This window comes from Drosophila simulans, chromosome 3L (assembly GCF_016746395.2).
Source record: "Drosophila simulans strain w501 chromosome 3L, Prin_Dsim_3.1, whole genome shotgun sequence".
Taxonomy (NCBI): domain Eukaryota; kingdom Metazoa; phylum Arthropoda; class Insecta; order Diptera; family Drosophilidae; genus Drosophila; species Drosophila simulans.
The window spans coordinates 4,926,785-4,943,309 of NC_052522.2; the positions used below are offsets into that span (position 1 = coordinate 4,926,785).

General features: G+C 42.4%; 2 protein-coding genes across 3 annotated transcripts in view; both read right to left on the bottom strand.

Annotated features, from left to right (window-relative positions):
• The window catches only part of LOC6736836 (connectin), a 128,189-nt gene that overhangs the window by 51,140 nt on the left and 60,524 nt on the right, over positions 1-16,525 (bottom strand). The window lies entirely within an intron of this gene.
• Positions 5,797-9,057, bottom strand: LOC6736842. 2 transcript variants are annotated; one of them, XM_044922794.1, is made up of 2 exons: positions 8,297-9,057; positions 5,797-8,215 (listed from the first exon to the last, which is right to left on the bottom strand). In XM_044922794.1, exons 1-2 carry the CDS (start codon positions 8,981-8,983, stop codon positions 5,843-5,845), a joined length of 3,060 nt encoding a protein of 1,019 aa, XP_044778729.1. In that variant the 5' UTR covers positions 8,984-9,057; the 3' UTR covers positions 5,797-5,842. The 2 variants fall into 2 exon arrangements, with proteins under 2 accessions (XP_044778729.1, XP_044778728.1); XM_044922793.1 differs by having other exon boundaries at positions 5,800-9,056.

Genomic DNA, 16,525 nt, shown 5'->3' on the forward strand with positions numbered 1-16,525 from the left:
ATTCTTATCGCATTACTTACTTATGCCGTTTACTTGGCTATTTGTCATAATTATCCAGCAACTAGGAAGATTCATTTGCCAAATGTTCTCCGTATATATCTATATATCTCCCTTCTAGCCTCCACTGGGAGCATTGAAAATTGATGTCCTTCAGTATGCATCAGGTTCCCTTTAGGACCAACCCAGCCCCAGCCACCCAACCAGTCACATGTGCGCTCCATCTCGAATCTCAACTTTTAACTCCGTCGCAAGCTTTTGAATGCTGCATGAGCCGAACAAAAAATCAGATAGCGCATTTAAAATGGGGAAAATCAGGAGGGTTAGGGATCCCGAGGAGCACAAAGCGCACGGCTGAGTAGATGAGCATAGAGAAACAACAAGATACTAAAGACGGGTGCAGCAGCAGGAAAAACAGACCAGAGGGCGACACACACACACAAGACTGGAGAAAAGGAAAATAAAAATCAAAAGAAAATTGCAGGCAGCGAAAAAAATCAGGTTTTTCCGAGGGTGGGAGCCGCCGAGTTCGGGGAAAAACCATATCAAGTAACTGAGCCGCGCCAAGCGGCTGCATAGTGAAAATGCAACTGTGCGGAAAACTGTGCGAACATTTTCATTTTCAATGCAGCTCTTGGCACACAAAACACACAGCTAGACAACATTAACAGTAGTAGTAGTAACAACAACTAGCAAATAGACAACTTTAAGTACACGCATGGATACATACTCTCGGAAAAACTCGGCAAAGAAATCGCAGAAAATCGCTTAGAACGCAGGGCCCGAAAAAAAAAATGTTAGCAATAGCAGCCAAATACGAGAAGGAAATACACAAAAGCATATGGCCATGTGGGTAGGAAAAGGGGGACGGAAACGGGGCACTGGGCCACGGAAAATGGGGGTCAGGGGGCGGTGTCGCCTCTGACTTTTCTTTCAATTTGCAACATTTTCTGTGGCACGTTCCAAAAATAACTTCCGCCAGCCTCGTCGTCGCTGCAACCTGCAACCTGATTTGGTTCCGCCTTCGCCAAATTGCAGGAAACATTTATATTTAAAGTCTGCGCCCGATTCGAGTTCCTATTCCCCAAAAGGAGTGGTTTTGGATCGGCTAATGGCATCCACTAACCGCAAATGTGCCACAACACAGGGAAAAATATCTAAAACGTCGTGGAACTTCTATTTTTATGGAGTTTTAATCCTTGTTAAGAATCGGCTTGCAATTTCAGATCAATATATTTTACATAATGTTAAATTTATGGATAATTTTTTTTTGTCTGTTATGTTGATACATTTTCTCCAAAAAAGTAGCAAAGTGTTTGCTTTTTTTCCTGTGCAGTCAGCCTAAATCATATCTCGGCGGACCCGGAATCTGATTTGTTGTATCTATTTGTTTATAATTTACGAAAAATGCAATTAGTGGGCTGTCGAAAACAGGCAACATTTGAAGCCTGACTGAAGGGAGCCCGTGTTTCAATTTCCCCCCCTGTTCCATAAACTTACGGGACCACATTAATAAAATAAACTTTCTTCGACTGGGCTGCCAATCAGTTGTTTTCGAAAGCCCACAATGAAGCCCATATAAAACTTGTGAAACAATGGCCGGTGAAAGCGGTACAGTGAAGCCAGCGCAAAATCAACTCTTTCTGCTGGGTGGTATACAATGACAGAGCTTAGCTACCAAGTGCCATTTATATCTACCCATAAGCACACTTTGCAAACGGTTTTTCAACCACTGTACTTGGTAGGGGGCCATTAGCAAACTTTTCCGAAAAAAATGAGTTAGCAGAGGGCTGTGAAGTTTTGGCGAGGGGATCCTGAAAGTCTGCTTCTATGTTAAATGAATTGTTGTCTTAACTACGAGAGAAGACCCCCTTCGCAGACCATCCGACAGGTGGAGAGGTCTGTGTCTATGAAAATTGCGGGCGCGGTGCAGCATCCCAAAAAAGTTTCACGAAATTCAGTTAAAAATCGAAATAAAAAACTAAAAAAAAAAATTGTGGATTTACTAAGGAGTGAGATAAAAAATTAGGGACATTTTTAAGCTGACAGCACAATGCTCTTTTATAAATGGTTACAGATATAATTAAGAATATTTTAGAAAGTTGAAATAATCTTAATCCATTATTAAAGTTATTATTAAATAATTAACATTTTTTTTATTTCATTTCTGGCAGTCAAGCTCCAGTAATAAGCTAAAGTTTTATGATCGCCATTAAAATAAATAGCATCCGAGTGACTTTTTGGGAAATTTGAAGTCGGAATAGTGTCATTCAACACCTGCAGATTTTACCTCTCAACTTCCTTCCTTGCAAACTCCGTCACATAATTACAGTGCCCCGCCGAGAAGAGTATGAAAAGTTTAAATAACTTTGGCAACTAAATTTAAGTTGCGATGTCGGTGGGCGGCTGGTAAATGGGGGTGTGGCATACTGCGAGGGTCGTGACAAAGTTGGGAGCAGATAAAAACTGCAGCAGACGCAAAACTAATTTGCGTGGTTATGTAAATTAGAGTCGGAGAGAGTTGCTGCGATAAACTTGTCGAGGGCGAGGAGCTAACCTAACAACAGCAGGAGTAGTCTGAAAAAATCGCAGCACAAATGCGTAAACAAGGTGGGGATAATGTGGGCGATGCTCCAGATGCAGATGCAGATGCAGCTCAAACTAAACTAAAGCCCAAACTCACCTTGAAGTTCAGTATAGTCCGAACTCTCGGCAGAAGTTCAAACACAGCTGAGGCGGCCTCGTTTACCGACTTGTGGGCGTGGCAGTGCTCTCAAGACCCTCTCCATATATCCTGGCAGCTATATACGAATATAGTATGGAGTACACCTGGATGTGGGCTTTGCAGCCGTAATCCCGTAACCACAAACAGATAACAGAATCGTTGGGAGAGGAGACAAAGGCGCCGCTCGCCTCAAACAACTAAATAATGTGCAGCAAGTTTAGTGCTTAGCACACAAGGGCACTGGAAAAAATAATTAGTTTCTCTTCTCTATTAGCAGACTATGCAAATCTAAGTCTAAATTAAAGGAAATGCATTAAATCTTGACAAATTACTATACCTTTTACTATATCTTTAACTTCTTGAATTATTCTGCAGTTTTTTGCCTTTTCTAATGGTTGCTTAAAGCTAATAAATTACAAATTTGGCTCTCTGCGCTTGAGATAATTTTTCGTCGAGCAGTTGGCAAAGCTTAGGCATAATTTGGGTCTCAAACTGGCTGGGTGAGGAGTGCAAACGCATCCGGCAGATACATCGTCGGTTGTCTTGGAAACCGCAGGGGGTGTATTCAGTAGTACCAGAGCTGCAGAGTAGTGGATACCGCTCTCCAAAGTCATATTAATAATTTTGTTGGGACTTGAACTACATGCATTGCCGACAGTCGGCTCACCAACTCCGCCCACTGCACTTTTGGCATTCCATGGACCACAAGAACTTGCAGGATGCAGCTGGTGAATCGGGATGGGAGCTGTTACCATGGCCATTAAAGCTTAGTTACACTTATTTCCCCAATCAGGCCAGGTTTTGTTTACATTTCCCATGCAAACCTGAAAAAGACGACAGCAAAATGCACACGCTTCAAAAATCGAAATGTTTTGCACCTGTTGTCGTGACTTGATTCTATTCGAATTGCACTGGCCTGGCGAATTGTTGAAGTTCTGCTGGCCAATGTGTAAATGTTTGGCCTGAGATAGTTCTCTCAGAAAATTCCCATGTGGCCGGGCCACAAAGACTAATAATTCAGTAGATTTTCATGGGAAAATATCTGCAGTCTAAGGGATCATTTTCCTCGGGCTGCCACATCAATATTGACTGCGTTTCGCCCACACAATATTGTGGGATTCCCTATTCTGTGGGCACTAATTAGTCGCCTCCGGTTCCGTCTCATCCTTAACATAGATGACATGTGATATTTTTAGCGGCGGCTTGTTTACAGGGTTGCAGCCGTTGAACCCCGACCCTCATCTATTTTTAGCCGCCTGCAGTACACCATTCGATTTGTGTTAATGACATGCAAATCAACTTTGGTGGTCCTGCGACAAATACCCGCTCCAATAACGCCGGAAAATTTCCTCTTTGTTGATGTTTTTTGTGACAGTTGATTGTTTTATTGAAAAGTGGCACGGGGCAGAGGGGATTTTCACTTTTGTACCTTTCTGTTTTTTTTGTTTCTGGGAGGGGTGCCAATAGCAAATAAGTAAATATTTACTATTTACTCTAGCAGGGCTGTGAGAAAATCATTAAATCAGAGCCGAACCGACTGGGACACCACTCTTCTATACCCAAATGCAAACACAAACACAAATAGCGAAATCAATATAGCGTGCGATCGGGCGGAAAAACTAACTCAAAGGGTAAATAATAAAAAATTTAATTAGAATTTCTGTTATTAAATAAAATGCCACCAAAGAGCGAAATGCCACCAAATTGAAAAATTTGAAATCGAGCCGAAACAGAAACAGAGACTCTGTGAAATTGGAAACGAAATGAAATAAAGCTCTGCTAAGTTAGACCCGCACAAAAATCACGCAAACATTTCCGCTGCCAGAAATGGAAAATGTGAATGGAAAATGGAAAATGCGAAATGGCCAAATAAAAACAAATGGTAAAAATGTAAAAGGTATTTAAAATGTTTTTCAAATGCGGTTGCAGTGGTTTCAATGTGTGGCCGCCAAAGTAAATGAAAATATTTCACTGAAATGAAAAATGTTTGTGTGCGACTTCCAGAGGAGATTAAAAAACGAAATATAAGTGCCCGATGTTCTGCATTATTCATTAAATATGCTAAATAGCACAAGTCAGTGACGGAAATCCCCTTCAAGTGCCGCTGCACTCGAACGACAAATTTATGGTGCGTTATTCGTCTGACCAAACGAGATAATGAGAAAAAATAAATGCCAGACCATAAAACGTCTAGTTCCGCACATAAACCTGTCCCTCTATGGCACAGATTTTACGACATCTCCGGAGTCTGCCGTCAGGTGGGGCATAAACCAGCAAGATCACCGCCCACGCAATAAAAAACATAAAAAACCGACAGCAGTGGAGTTGGAAACTGTACACAAATTACCAATTTTTAATTTGAAAATGCGGCGCAAACTTTAATTAGCCATTCCCCTTGTCCAGCGCCAACTTTATGGCACTTGGCGCCGCTGCATATCAAGACTTCAGCATTTTAGTATTTATTGGCCAGCAAGGCGTCGCTGCAATTTATGGGCCAGAGTGTGAACGTGTGTCCACCGGCTGCACCGCACCACTGCACCACCATACAGACTCACCACCACCCACACCCCACCGCCCATCGACACTGTCCCACCGCCGAGGCCGCAAAATCCACAGAATAATTTCGGTTGCTGGCTGTGATTTGGCTTTGGATTTGGCATGGCCACATATAGCCTGCTCTAATTTTTCACGATTATTTTTTTCGCTTTTTTTTTTTTTTTTGGGTGGCAAAGGATCCTATAGGATGCTATAGCATGTGTGTGCAGTGCGTGTGGAGCTTGTGGCTTTCGCCACGCGCTAGAAATAAATTTTGCCGGCACCCAAACGATTTAATTTGCGGTTTCTGTCACAGACGACGCACACTCGATTTTCCATTGAAAATTGATAAAACTTATTTGCGGACGGGCTGCCAGTTTAAAAAATAGGCAGGACAGCAAACAAACGATTAAGCAAGCACTCCCAGATAAGTGCTGTCAAAACTTGATCTACAGGATTTGCTTAATATTTCACTAATAAATAATAATTTACAGCACTTTATTTAAAAGTAAAAATTTATGAAAAATACAAGTTAGTTTTTATTCAATAAAAACAACTGGACAAACTTGCAGTGAACGATAAATATTAAATATGACCGAGCAAACAGCCAATCGCCTTGCATTTCTTCACTGTTTCCAGCAGGTAGTTCAAACGCAACAATTTGTACTTTTGCTCAAATGTGCTAGTGGCCTTCTGGTTGCAATATTCGTCTATAAGAGCTCTGGATGTTTCCCATCGAAGGCAAAACACTTTGCTCAGTGTAAGGATCTCGGGCAGGCTGCAAGCGAACTGCTCCTCCAGCAAATACTTTTGAATGTGCAACCCAAATAATTCCTGATTCCGTCTAAGTTGAGTCAACGAAGTGAATTCATCCAATTCAGAGTTATATGAATCAAGTTCCTGCACTTTCCGAAAGAGTTTACACGGATGCGATAGCTGCTCCTCGAGCGCGGAGATGAGGGAAATCTGGATGGATCTCAGGGCTTTGAGCAATCGCTCATACTTGCAGTAATGGAAGGGCGGCAAATGAGTTATCCGATAGTGCCAGAAGTTTAGATTTAAAAGAAGACGGAAGCAGGAATTCATCATCTCTATTTGCTTCTGGCTGATAATACAGTTCAATAGGGAATCATTCCTGACCCTGAGGAAGATAAATTCAGGATGAGCTTCCGTCAAGCGAACCTGAAACATATGACCCAGGGTGTAATCTTGGAATACCACGATGTGCTTCAATTTGTCAGTGGCCTCTACCAGTTGATTCCTTCTGAGAAACTCAAAGAACAACTCAAACTCACTTTGAAAGTGGTCATAGCTCCAGAGTAGAAACACTGATCTTAAGTGTCTTACTACTTTGTATCCTTGAAACTCCTGCAACAGGCCAGAGATATAGGAGTTAACCAATCTAGTCCTTCGATTCAGTAACCTTTGAAGCTCCTGGCTAAGGATTTCAGTAATGGGAGTGTAGTCAGCACAGGTGAGGAAGTTCCTCAGCAACTCGTTGATCGAATGACCCGCTGGCTTTCGCGGATCTGGTCGAGTTTCCATGTGAAAGGAGTAAAACAACCGACGTATTGCATCGTGATCAGAAGATTGCAGCTGCTGCAGGATGTCTGGAACATAGTGACTGGCCTCTATTGAGTGAATCTGATAAGGAGCTAGTTCCCTTATGACCGCGTCTATTAATGAATTGTGTAGAGGTATCCCTGGCTCTATGCCATGCAGAGTGTTAAAGTCACTTATTGTTCGGGAATCGCAGAGAATGGCAACTGCGTCACTGGATTCAAGGACATGCCGCTGAATAATACGAAACAATTCACAGTTTTCAAGTTCCGTTTGTATCAATAATTTTCTTAAGACGTACTCTGTTTGTTCATCGTTCACAATCTTTTCGAAAGGAAACTCTTTGTGGCAGTCTGCAAAGTCTCCCGTAGACCACCAGCTATCCAGAAACTTACAATAGGCCCGCACGGTGTGCAGAAGTACGGATGCGCTCAAGGATCGCAGCAATTTGGGTTCAGTTTTCTGGGAACTCGTGGTAAAAAGGGTATCCAAAGTTCTAAGGCTTTTCATAGAATGTAGTACTTGATTTTTATTCTGGGAAAGCTCATACAGCAACTTGATCTTTTCTAAATGACCTCTTGATGTCTCTATAAAGTGCTGCAGGGTGGCAGTTTCAAGACCCCTTGTTAAACGCCTCTCGAAATGAACCAGGAACTCGATTACAGGTCGAAGAAGTTGTCGCAGTGCTACACTGAAACAAGTAAGGGTCTTCATGCGATCGCACCTTATTCCCTTCACCGCATACGTTTCAATCAATTCCCTTAGATGGCGCATTTGTTTCAGAGAGCTTATAATCTCGCCCAGGTGAGGACTTTCTTTTAATTGTTTAAGCGCACAGGTGAGAGGCGCATCAGCCCTAAATTTCCAATTGTCATTCAATATTTTGAAGCTTCTACAATTTACGGATGCAAAGAAAAGTACAATTAGTTCGCTTAAAAGCTGGTGCTCCTCACTTATCTTTCGTATCGAGGCTTGGCTTTCCCGAAGTTGAAAAATCAAAATGTCTGCATATCCTTGGCTGAAATTGCTGGCTAAAATTTGGGGCTGATTGTACACACTGATATCCACCTGCCACCAGTTCGTCTGAATCCGGTATAGCATGTCATTTCCGTTTTTAAAAAAGTCTACTAATGCGGGTTTCTTTGCGGAGGGCTTGTTCTGAATAACATTCAGTTCCAGCTCCATCTTGGCCCCTTTAATGTTAAAATTTTCTTTTACTGCCACTTTGCCTAGTTCCATAGAGTAGTTGTAGTCCGAGGTGTCCAGTGGCTTAGATGGTACCATTGGTATCTGTGGCTTAGATGGTTCCATTGGTATCTGTGGCTTAGATGGTTCCATTCGTATCTGTGGCTTAGATGGTTCCATTGGTATCTGTGGCTTAGATGGTTCCATTGGTATCTGTGGCTTAGATGGTTCCATTCGTATCTGTGGCTTAGATGGTTCCATTGGTATCTGTGGCTTAGATGGTTCCATTGGTATCTGTGGCTTAGATGGTTCCATTGGTATCTCTGGTCGTAAAGTTTTCGAGGAACTATGTTTCAAGGAAGTTAGATCTCTTATTTCATCACAGAGGCGCTGGATCTGTTCTGGAGTAAGTTTTTTTCTGGGACTCTGTGGCTTTTGCATTTTCTTGTGGGTAACCCGAACTGATTCAGAATTAGATATAGATTTAGTATTATTTGTAACTTTGGGATCGACCTGCGAACTTTCGGTGGTCATTTTTAGAGCCTCCAGGATGTTCCTTCGCTTCTGCTCCATCTCCGGTAAGTTGCGACGGATTGAAACAAAGGCCTTGTAGTTCACAGAGAGCACGAAGTCTAGAAGTCGCCAGTGGATGTTCCGCTCCTTGTGGTTCATACAGATTGGATGATTCAGTACCACATTGGCCAGCTGATTAAATGTATCCCCGAACTCAGATAGATTTTCGATGCAAAAGCGCAGCAGAAAGTGGTTCAAAGTATCCCACACCTCATCCGGATCGCAGTCCACAACATTAGGATCCGCTATGTGGCACCTGGCATAAGCTAGGCATTTATGGAAGATGGCTGGGTCCACCAAAACTTGGTCATTGCCATTTTTTTTGTCATCGATGGGAGTCCCTAGCAGCACACATACCAAATGCGGCAAATTGCGGTCTATGACTTGTTGTCTCTCGTCCTCTTGCATTATTATTGAAAACAATTTTGTGAAAAAATATATTTTTGTTTTATGTACAAGCGACAGCTGAGAAATGTCAGTGACACAGAAAAAAAAATAATTGCATACACAGCTAAGTGTAAAAAGGCACAATATTGGAGTTGTAGTCTTAAGAACACCTTAAACTATATAATATTTTCTTGCCTTATTAAAATCCTTTGGATTGCTGTTTTCTGCACTGCTTCGGTATTGATTTCCACATAACGATATTACAAATTTGCAATGGATTTATTTGAGTGCAATAGTGTCCTGCTTCAAAGGAGTTAGGAAAAATAGGTTTGCAAGCGGCTTACGTTGTTTTCCAATGGCCAAGAGCAGACCGGCTTACAAAATGCTTAAAGAGAATTCGAACATGTAAATTCCCGTGGCATTCACCAAGGAACTAGAACAGCAACTGGAGGACCTTAGTGACCCAGTTGTACTACGACTTTGCATCCCAACTCCCCACACACTACATGCGAATTTTGCTTTATTCTATTGTCCGACAAGATAAATACCAAAATATTGAATATTTACCAATGGGATGTGAAGAAATGCACAAGGACATGGAGCAGCTATTCGGAAAGTGTTTGGAAAGGAGGGAGGGCAGATTCTGTCATACGATTCCGAGCAATAACTCAAGTGCAATGAAGCATTCCTGCCGCATCGGAAAAATAAACCCCATGAGTTTAATACTTGTTTTTAAATTCTCATAAATTGGTATATTTTTAGGCTTACTCAAATGAACACAGCTCACTTATTTGTCACTGACCTCAACCATTTAGCATAAACTTTAATTCACTGTCAATAAAAAGTTTTTTCAATTTCCAATTTCCTTGGCCAAAAACATAGCAAGAGGAATAACCCGAGATCAATGAAATCCGCAAATAATTTTTTTACTTAGCATTTTGAAAGGGGAAAAAGTTTGTCAAATATTTGGAAAATATTAATTTGCTGCCAATGCAAACTTTTGGCGAATTATTTTTTTTCTTCGGCAAGGCGATAGACAACAAATTTGCAGAGAACACTTCGCAGAAGGAAAGTTTTCGCCTAAGGATGGCTAGATGAAATCTGCACCAGAAAACAAAAGCCGAAATCTAGAAAAACATTGGAAACGCTGCTTTGAAGGCAAACTTGCCGGTCCAGAAAACTTTCCATCGCACTTGGCGAGAAGTAAGCGAAAAACTTAATAAAGATCCTCGTCCTGCAGGAGGACTCTCAAGCGGCAGGACGATGGTGACAGCTTTTGGTCAATGGAGAATGGAAAACGGGAATGCACCACGACCGCAGCCTGTCGAAATTAAACCAAACTGAATTTGCACTTACACTTTGGTCAGACGCCTCGCCAAGGACTCCTGTCCCGCAGGACTCGCTCCATCCGGCTCCTGTCGAAATTGTCACTTTCGCAATTCCCCCAATAGCTGACTGGAGCAGAGCACAATGGTGTTAGTGGGTGGCCTGGTTCGTTGGTGGCGTCAAGAAGCGCGTAAGTGACATTTATGCGCCTGCCAACTTGCATCCTGGAAACTCCCCAGCTGCGAGGCTGCGCTAAACTTTCGCCCAAGGCCAAACGAGGATGCCATTGCCGCAGCCTCTGCATTCGACCCAAGTTTGTTTTAATAAATACCTCCATTCACCATTGTCTCCGCCACCTGCTAGTTGCTTCGTTGGTTGGTTGGTTGGATGGTTGGATGGGGTTTTCCGGGGCATCTGAAGTTCTCAACAATTTACCCGCTCATCGACAGTTGCCCAGAAGTTGGCGCACAATGGAGCCAGTCGCCAGGAAACAATCAGCTCTGCCAGAAGCCTCAATCACAGACGCGGAATGCAAACGAGAGCTGCTCAAAATTACTCATTTTTATGAACTTTTTCTCAGCCAGCCCGGCCACGATTGTTGCAATTAACGAAAGTTTGCTTCTCGAAATAAGCCGAGAAAATGGAATGATGCTGCAAGGAGATACCAAACTGGGAATTGTGCAGATTGAAAAAGGATATAAAGAGAAAACGACTGCAGTTTGCGACGACTGCAACTCACAGATGAATTGCAGCCATTTTCATTGACTCTTCTACCTGGAAAGTTCATTAAATTTGTGGTGGAAAAATGCCTTTTACAATGGTGTTCTGCACCCAGAACGTATTAGAGATATATGGGAATATAATAAGAACTACAAGGGCTGAGATATTCTCCCTTCGAAATTACATTTTACAGCCCGATGAACTTCAAGATAAAGTTCAACATTTTATGGGAGCCACATCGCTCCCCCAAATCCGTAAATCTCGGTGCAACTCACCTCTGTCGCTGATGGGCCTCATTTAGCGGAGATTTCTTATCAAGCCACCGGATGTGGAGTGAACTACCTCAGCCCGAACACGTTTTCTATTTATAAACTGTTTTTGGGAGCCAGCTCACTACAGCTACAGATCATCGCAATCGACATCTGGCCGCCAGGAGCAGGCCACACACACAAAAAACGACTCCCGATGCCAAAGGGCAGAAGCACCTCCCTGAAAAAAAACCCCACTCCCACGTAATTTGGAGCTGTGGGCTAAGTTAATTAGTTGTGATTTTTCAAAGAACATTCAAAATCGAAACGGGCAGCCGAGAACACAAACAATATTGTCAGCCTGCGGCGAAATTTGGAATGGGGAGGGGGAACTGCAGTCAGACGTGGCACATGTTGAGTGTATAAAATTTTGATGAATGTTTTGTTTACAGGGGCAGCACACCATGCAGCTCACACAATATCTCCCCCGCGCACAAGGGGTTGATTACTACATGTGGCAGAAGAAGGGAGTGGAGGAGGAGCAACTGCATCTGACGGCATCTGGGATGCGACACACACACATGTGCCTCGGGGGCCGCGGTTGCAGATTGGAAATGGAAATTGAATGTGAATTATATTGAATTTCCAGACACAAGACAGTCAGAGCCAGGCGATGACCTCACGCCTCTCTGAACTTTACACACAAGGAAATTCGTGGATAATTAACTACACTTGAAGAAACATTAACTATGTCTATCATTGAGATGTCTTCTGCTAAAAGATGAATATTGAAATTAATGATGCAAAAATAGTATTGTATTTATCAAGGAATCAAAGAAGTACAAGTAATTTAAGCGTGAATTATTCCCTTCAGAGATTAACTCAGTCATAATACGCTGCGTGTATAAAATGAATATGCCTACATGACATGCATTTTTTTTCAGTGCTGCCTGTGGAACCCAGAACAGATGCCATAAATTACGCACCATAAACAGACTGCAACTAATTAACAAGAAAATGCATCATCTGCAGCTCAACATGCCCCAAAATCGTTTCTTATTCCAATTTTCTTGTAGCCCTAACGATTTCCGATTTTCACACAGCCCAGGTGAAAGTGTATCTGTCGAGGACAAGTTCGGGTAAATTGGCTCAAATTGGAATGGCATGTTAAGTCCCCCGGGTAGCATTTATTTTCCTAATCAAATTTGCCTTTCTTCGGCAGAGCCGAAAATAATAATTTAAATATTTTTGCCTCCGGACAGGGGCGGCGGCGTTAGGAAATGGCATTTGGGCAACTGGCTGGCTAACAAGCTAGCCAACAGCGATGGCAAACAAGGAAAAACTGGAGTAAAACCCCCACAACAATGGCAAAAACTTAACTCTGCCGCGAGCCACGCACACAAACACAACGCACACACACACACACACACACACACACCGGAACAACGAAGCGATACAAAAGAAGCCGAAATCCCGGGAAGAAATTAGTTTCTCCTCGTCCTGCCCTCTAGCCACAGGGTCCTTGCAGTTCTGTTGCTCCTGTTTGTTTCCCTAGCTGCTGTCGCTACTGCTGTTGATGTCCTTGTTGTGGGCAGCACACAAAATTGGCAAATACAAGCGGACTTAGGCCACAGAAGCTTTTTCTGGCGAAAACAAAATGCGGAAAATTTCTCAACAGCCGAGGGGCGAAAAGGGAAAAGCGGCGACGAACACACAAAAAAATGTTGGCAATGCAAAAACTTGTATCGTCGCAAAGGGCGAAAAATGCAGGCCGCAGACAAACGCAAAGAAAAGCCCACAAAGTGGGTGCCAACAGGATCGGGATATGCAACACAGATAATTTGGATTTTTGTGGCCCGACAGCCATTTAATCGGGTCGGAGGACACTTGCTTACTTTAAGGATATACTTATATAAAATATAATTATTTATATATAATTTAAACATATTTTAAGAAGTTTTAAGTAAGTATTCATCTTTTGGTTAACTCTTTACTATGAAAACGTCGAAGATGCTTGTTATTCCTCAGTCTAGCCACTGTTATCATAGCTTTTGCTTACACCAATATGAATACCAGCGAAAACGAACTAAAACCTGAAAAAACAACCGCAACAAAAGCACACGTGGAGCCATCGAAGAGGCAACAAAAAAAATACTAGGTTCAACAAGATGATGATGATGTTGTAGGGACATCGAGGGTGTCCTGCCCGTTTCCGCTGCTGAAGTCGTTAGCCAGCGCTCAAGTTTTCGGAGGAGAGCTCCAGGACACCAAAAGCAGGTGTCGTTATGGGCGCACACGCCAAAAATTTCAATAGCGCAGCGAAAGTTTCATTGACTTGACAGGTGGGTATTTGCCCCATCTACCTGGAAGAAGCTGTAATTGTTACCGTTTAAATTCCCATTAAACGCGGCTAGGCCTAGCCAAATGGCTCTCTTAGTTGGCCGGCGGCGGGGGAAACTGGCCAGGATGCGAGGCAAAATATGTCACAGCGTTTAAGCCAAGAGACAGACAACAACGGACAACAAGCAACGCACAAAGCACAAGGATCGCTGCTGCTTTTTGAAGAGGCCGCCCGCTATTAACAAACCGTAAAGTAATTTCTTGCTTTCCTGCACGGAAATTAGACATTTTGTCAAGGGAACACTCACTCCCAGGCAAAGAAGGCGAAGCCACTGTCAATGTTTCGCCTTCGGGCCAAAAAGCAGGGACAACAATACCAAGAACAATAACCCAACAGTGTCGGCATAAATCGGCACTCTGAGAAAAGTGGCTTAGGAATGAAATTATGCTTATTTCGGAAAAGTTTCGCTTACATTTTCCAAGAACAAGTCAATGTAAAATATGTAGATAGCATTTCTCAGGGGAGCCTCTGATGACAATTGTAGTCATGTTTAAAGATTATGAATGTATTAATAATATTAAATAATAATAATCCATATAAAGTTGAACCTTTTTCTCGGTGTAAGAAAGTCTTATCGGAGCTTCGCACGGACACTGCCTGGAAAGTTGAAAGTGAAAATATTATAATGAAGTATGTTGTTAGCTGTTTCGAGATTTTCAAATGTATCCATCAGATACAGGGCCCGCTCATCGTGGAAGCGGGGAAGGCGCAACGAACATTTTGTAAGTAAACAAGCAGCGGCGGCAACAAAAGTTTGTCTATTTAAAAAGTTTCGAGCTGCACAAAAGTTATAAAACATGAAAATATTTCTTAATTATTTTTATAAACAAGCAGCCAGCGTCCCAGGCTCACTGCTCCCCGGGGGCGTGGCACAGACTTATCCTTGCCCTTGCCCTCGAAAATTTAAAGCAACCCGAAAACTCTGCGGTGGTCGAAGTTCTGAGCTGCGTTCCGAATTTGTTTGTCTTGCTGATTTCTGCCCGAGGTCAGGATTGTGTTTGATTAGCATAAATATGAGTGGAATCTGGAAAAAAGGGAGCACTTCGTCCCTTTAAATGTTGGCAAAATTAATTACGTGGGCGAAGAACATGGCAAAGGATATGAAAAACGTTAACAGATGAAGCAGCAGGAAATTCCATCAAACAAATCGAAATAGTAGCGTGGGTATTGCGAGAGAAATATGAGATGTTAGAGAGATATAAATACTTGGTTAATTAATTGCCTCGCTGTTTGTCTGGGAATTATTGAAATATTTTTATTCGATATTTTTCTTCCATCCGAGCTCCATTCCTATCTGTTACCCCTTGTCCAAATCCCCCGTCCGCCGAGCCCAGTAAATTTGATTGCCGTTATCTGCATTTTATTATGCTTGTGCCACCGCAAAAGCGACGCACAGCCATTTTGAAATGGTTTTTGATATACGAGCATGAATATGAAAATGGTTGCCATAAAATCATCCCAAATGGATGAGTGTGGCGGCTGAATATCTGAATATGGTGCGAGCATTTTTCGGTGGGTCGCTGTTGCAAAAACTTAAAATAAACTAAGCCAATGATTTATAGTTTGATGCCAGGGAGCAAACAAATGTTCTATGCCAAAATGAAATTGTCAATACTTTTTAAGATGGTAAAGCAGCGCAAATATTTGCCTCAAATTTGATTACTCAATTAGTAGCAACATTAAATAGAGTGTGGTTTAAAATGGCTTAAATAAGTGTGCCCTGCTAAGTTAGGATGAATATTATTTTAAATTCGGTTATTTTGATTGCGTTCAACTATACTAATTTTTAGGCCAAAACAAAGCAGCGACTGCCTCGACTATTGGGTACCCTTTAGTGCAATGGAAATGAACATATGCAACTGTTTTCCAGCTTGCGTTTTTTTAAATATTAAATATTTTTTATGCTTACAATATATTTTAACTTTTTACTTTAATTATCACTCCTTTGTTTCTGTTCATACAAAATGCTCCATTTAACCGATTTCTAAATTATTTTATACTCGCAGCAATTAAACCTAGTCGCTGGCAATACGAAACGCGGTTGTTTTCAAATATTTATTTGTTGACCAAATTGAATGTGACGCATTTTAAAGTGCTTCATTTGCTGCTATCCATCGCACGAAGGTTTTCCACACGCTGCAAGCGTAACGTTTCAATTTGCTGCAACAAACGCTCATAATTTATAAATTTAAAATCTATTTTTGCCACCCAGCAGCGCAGAGAAAAGCGACCTGAATGGCGATGGAGCTTAGAGTTTGGGATTGTATTGTTGCTGATTTATCGCGAACCGCAGTCAACGTTGCCATTGTCTGCGTTTTTGGCACTGTTAACCCGATTTTCCACTTTTCATGCGACAACGATGTATGCGAGCGGGTGGTTTCTGGTTGGGTGGGCTATAGATGGTTGGCGCTTGGTGGGGATGATTATGTTTACGTTGCGGCAACGCTAATGTGAAGCACGTCCCGGCCAAGTCACGTCACCTAGCCAACTCCGCGGTGCGCTTCGGTTCGGGCCAAGACAATGACAGCGGAATGGAACGCATCGGGAAACGAGATCACGTCTGGGTACCGTGCGAGATTTCTTGCAATTTCATATGGCTTGCTTTCGAGGAACTATCTTTCAATTAAATTCCAATGCGCCAAGAGGATTCCTTTGGCTCCACTTCTCGGCTTCGCCACATGTGCGCTTCGATTTCGATCGCGGATTCCGGCACGTTGGCCCCAAAAACTAATTTCCCGCCCCTTGAACTTTCCCAATAATAACTGAACTGCTGAAATAAACTGCAGACCGAGAGTTTACACCTTAATTTGATTACAAAATTGGCGAGCTCGCCGCCACACGATGAGCAGGAAAATATTTTCATTGCAT

Bases quoted from the DNA above. Each gene is read 5' to 3' on its own strand.
- LOC6736842 (XM_044922793.1), bottom strand. From the start codon at position 8,983: ATGCAAGAGGACGAGAGACAACAAGTCATAGACCGCAATTTGCCGCAT.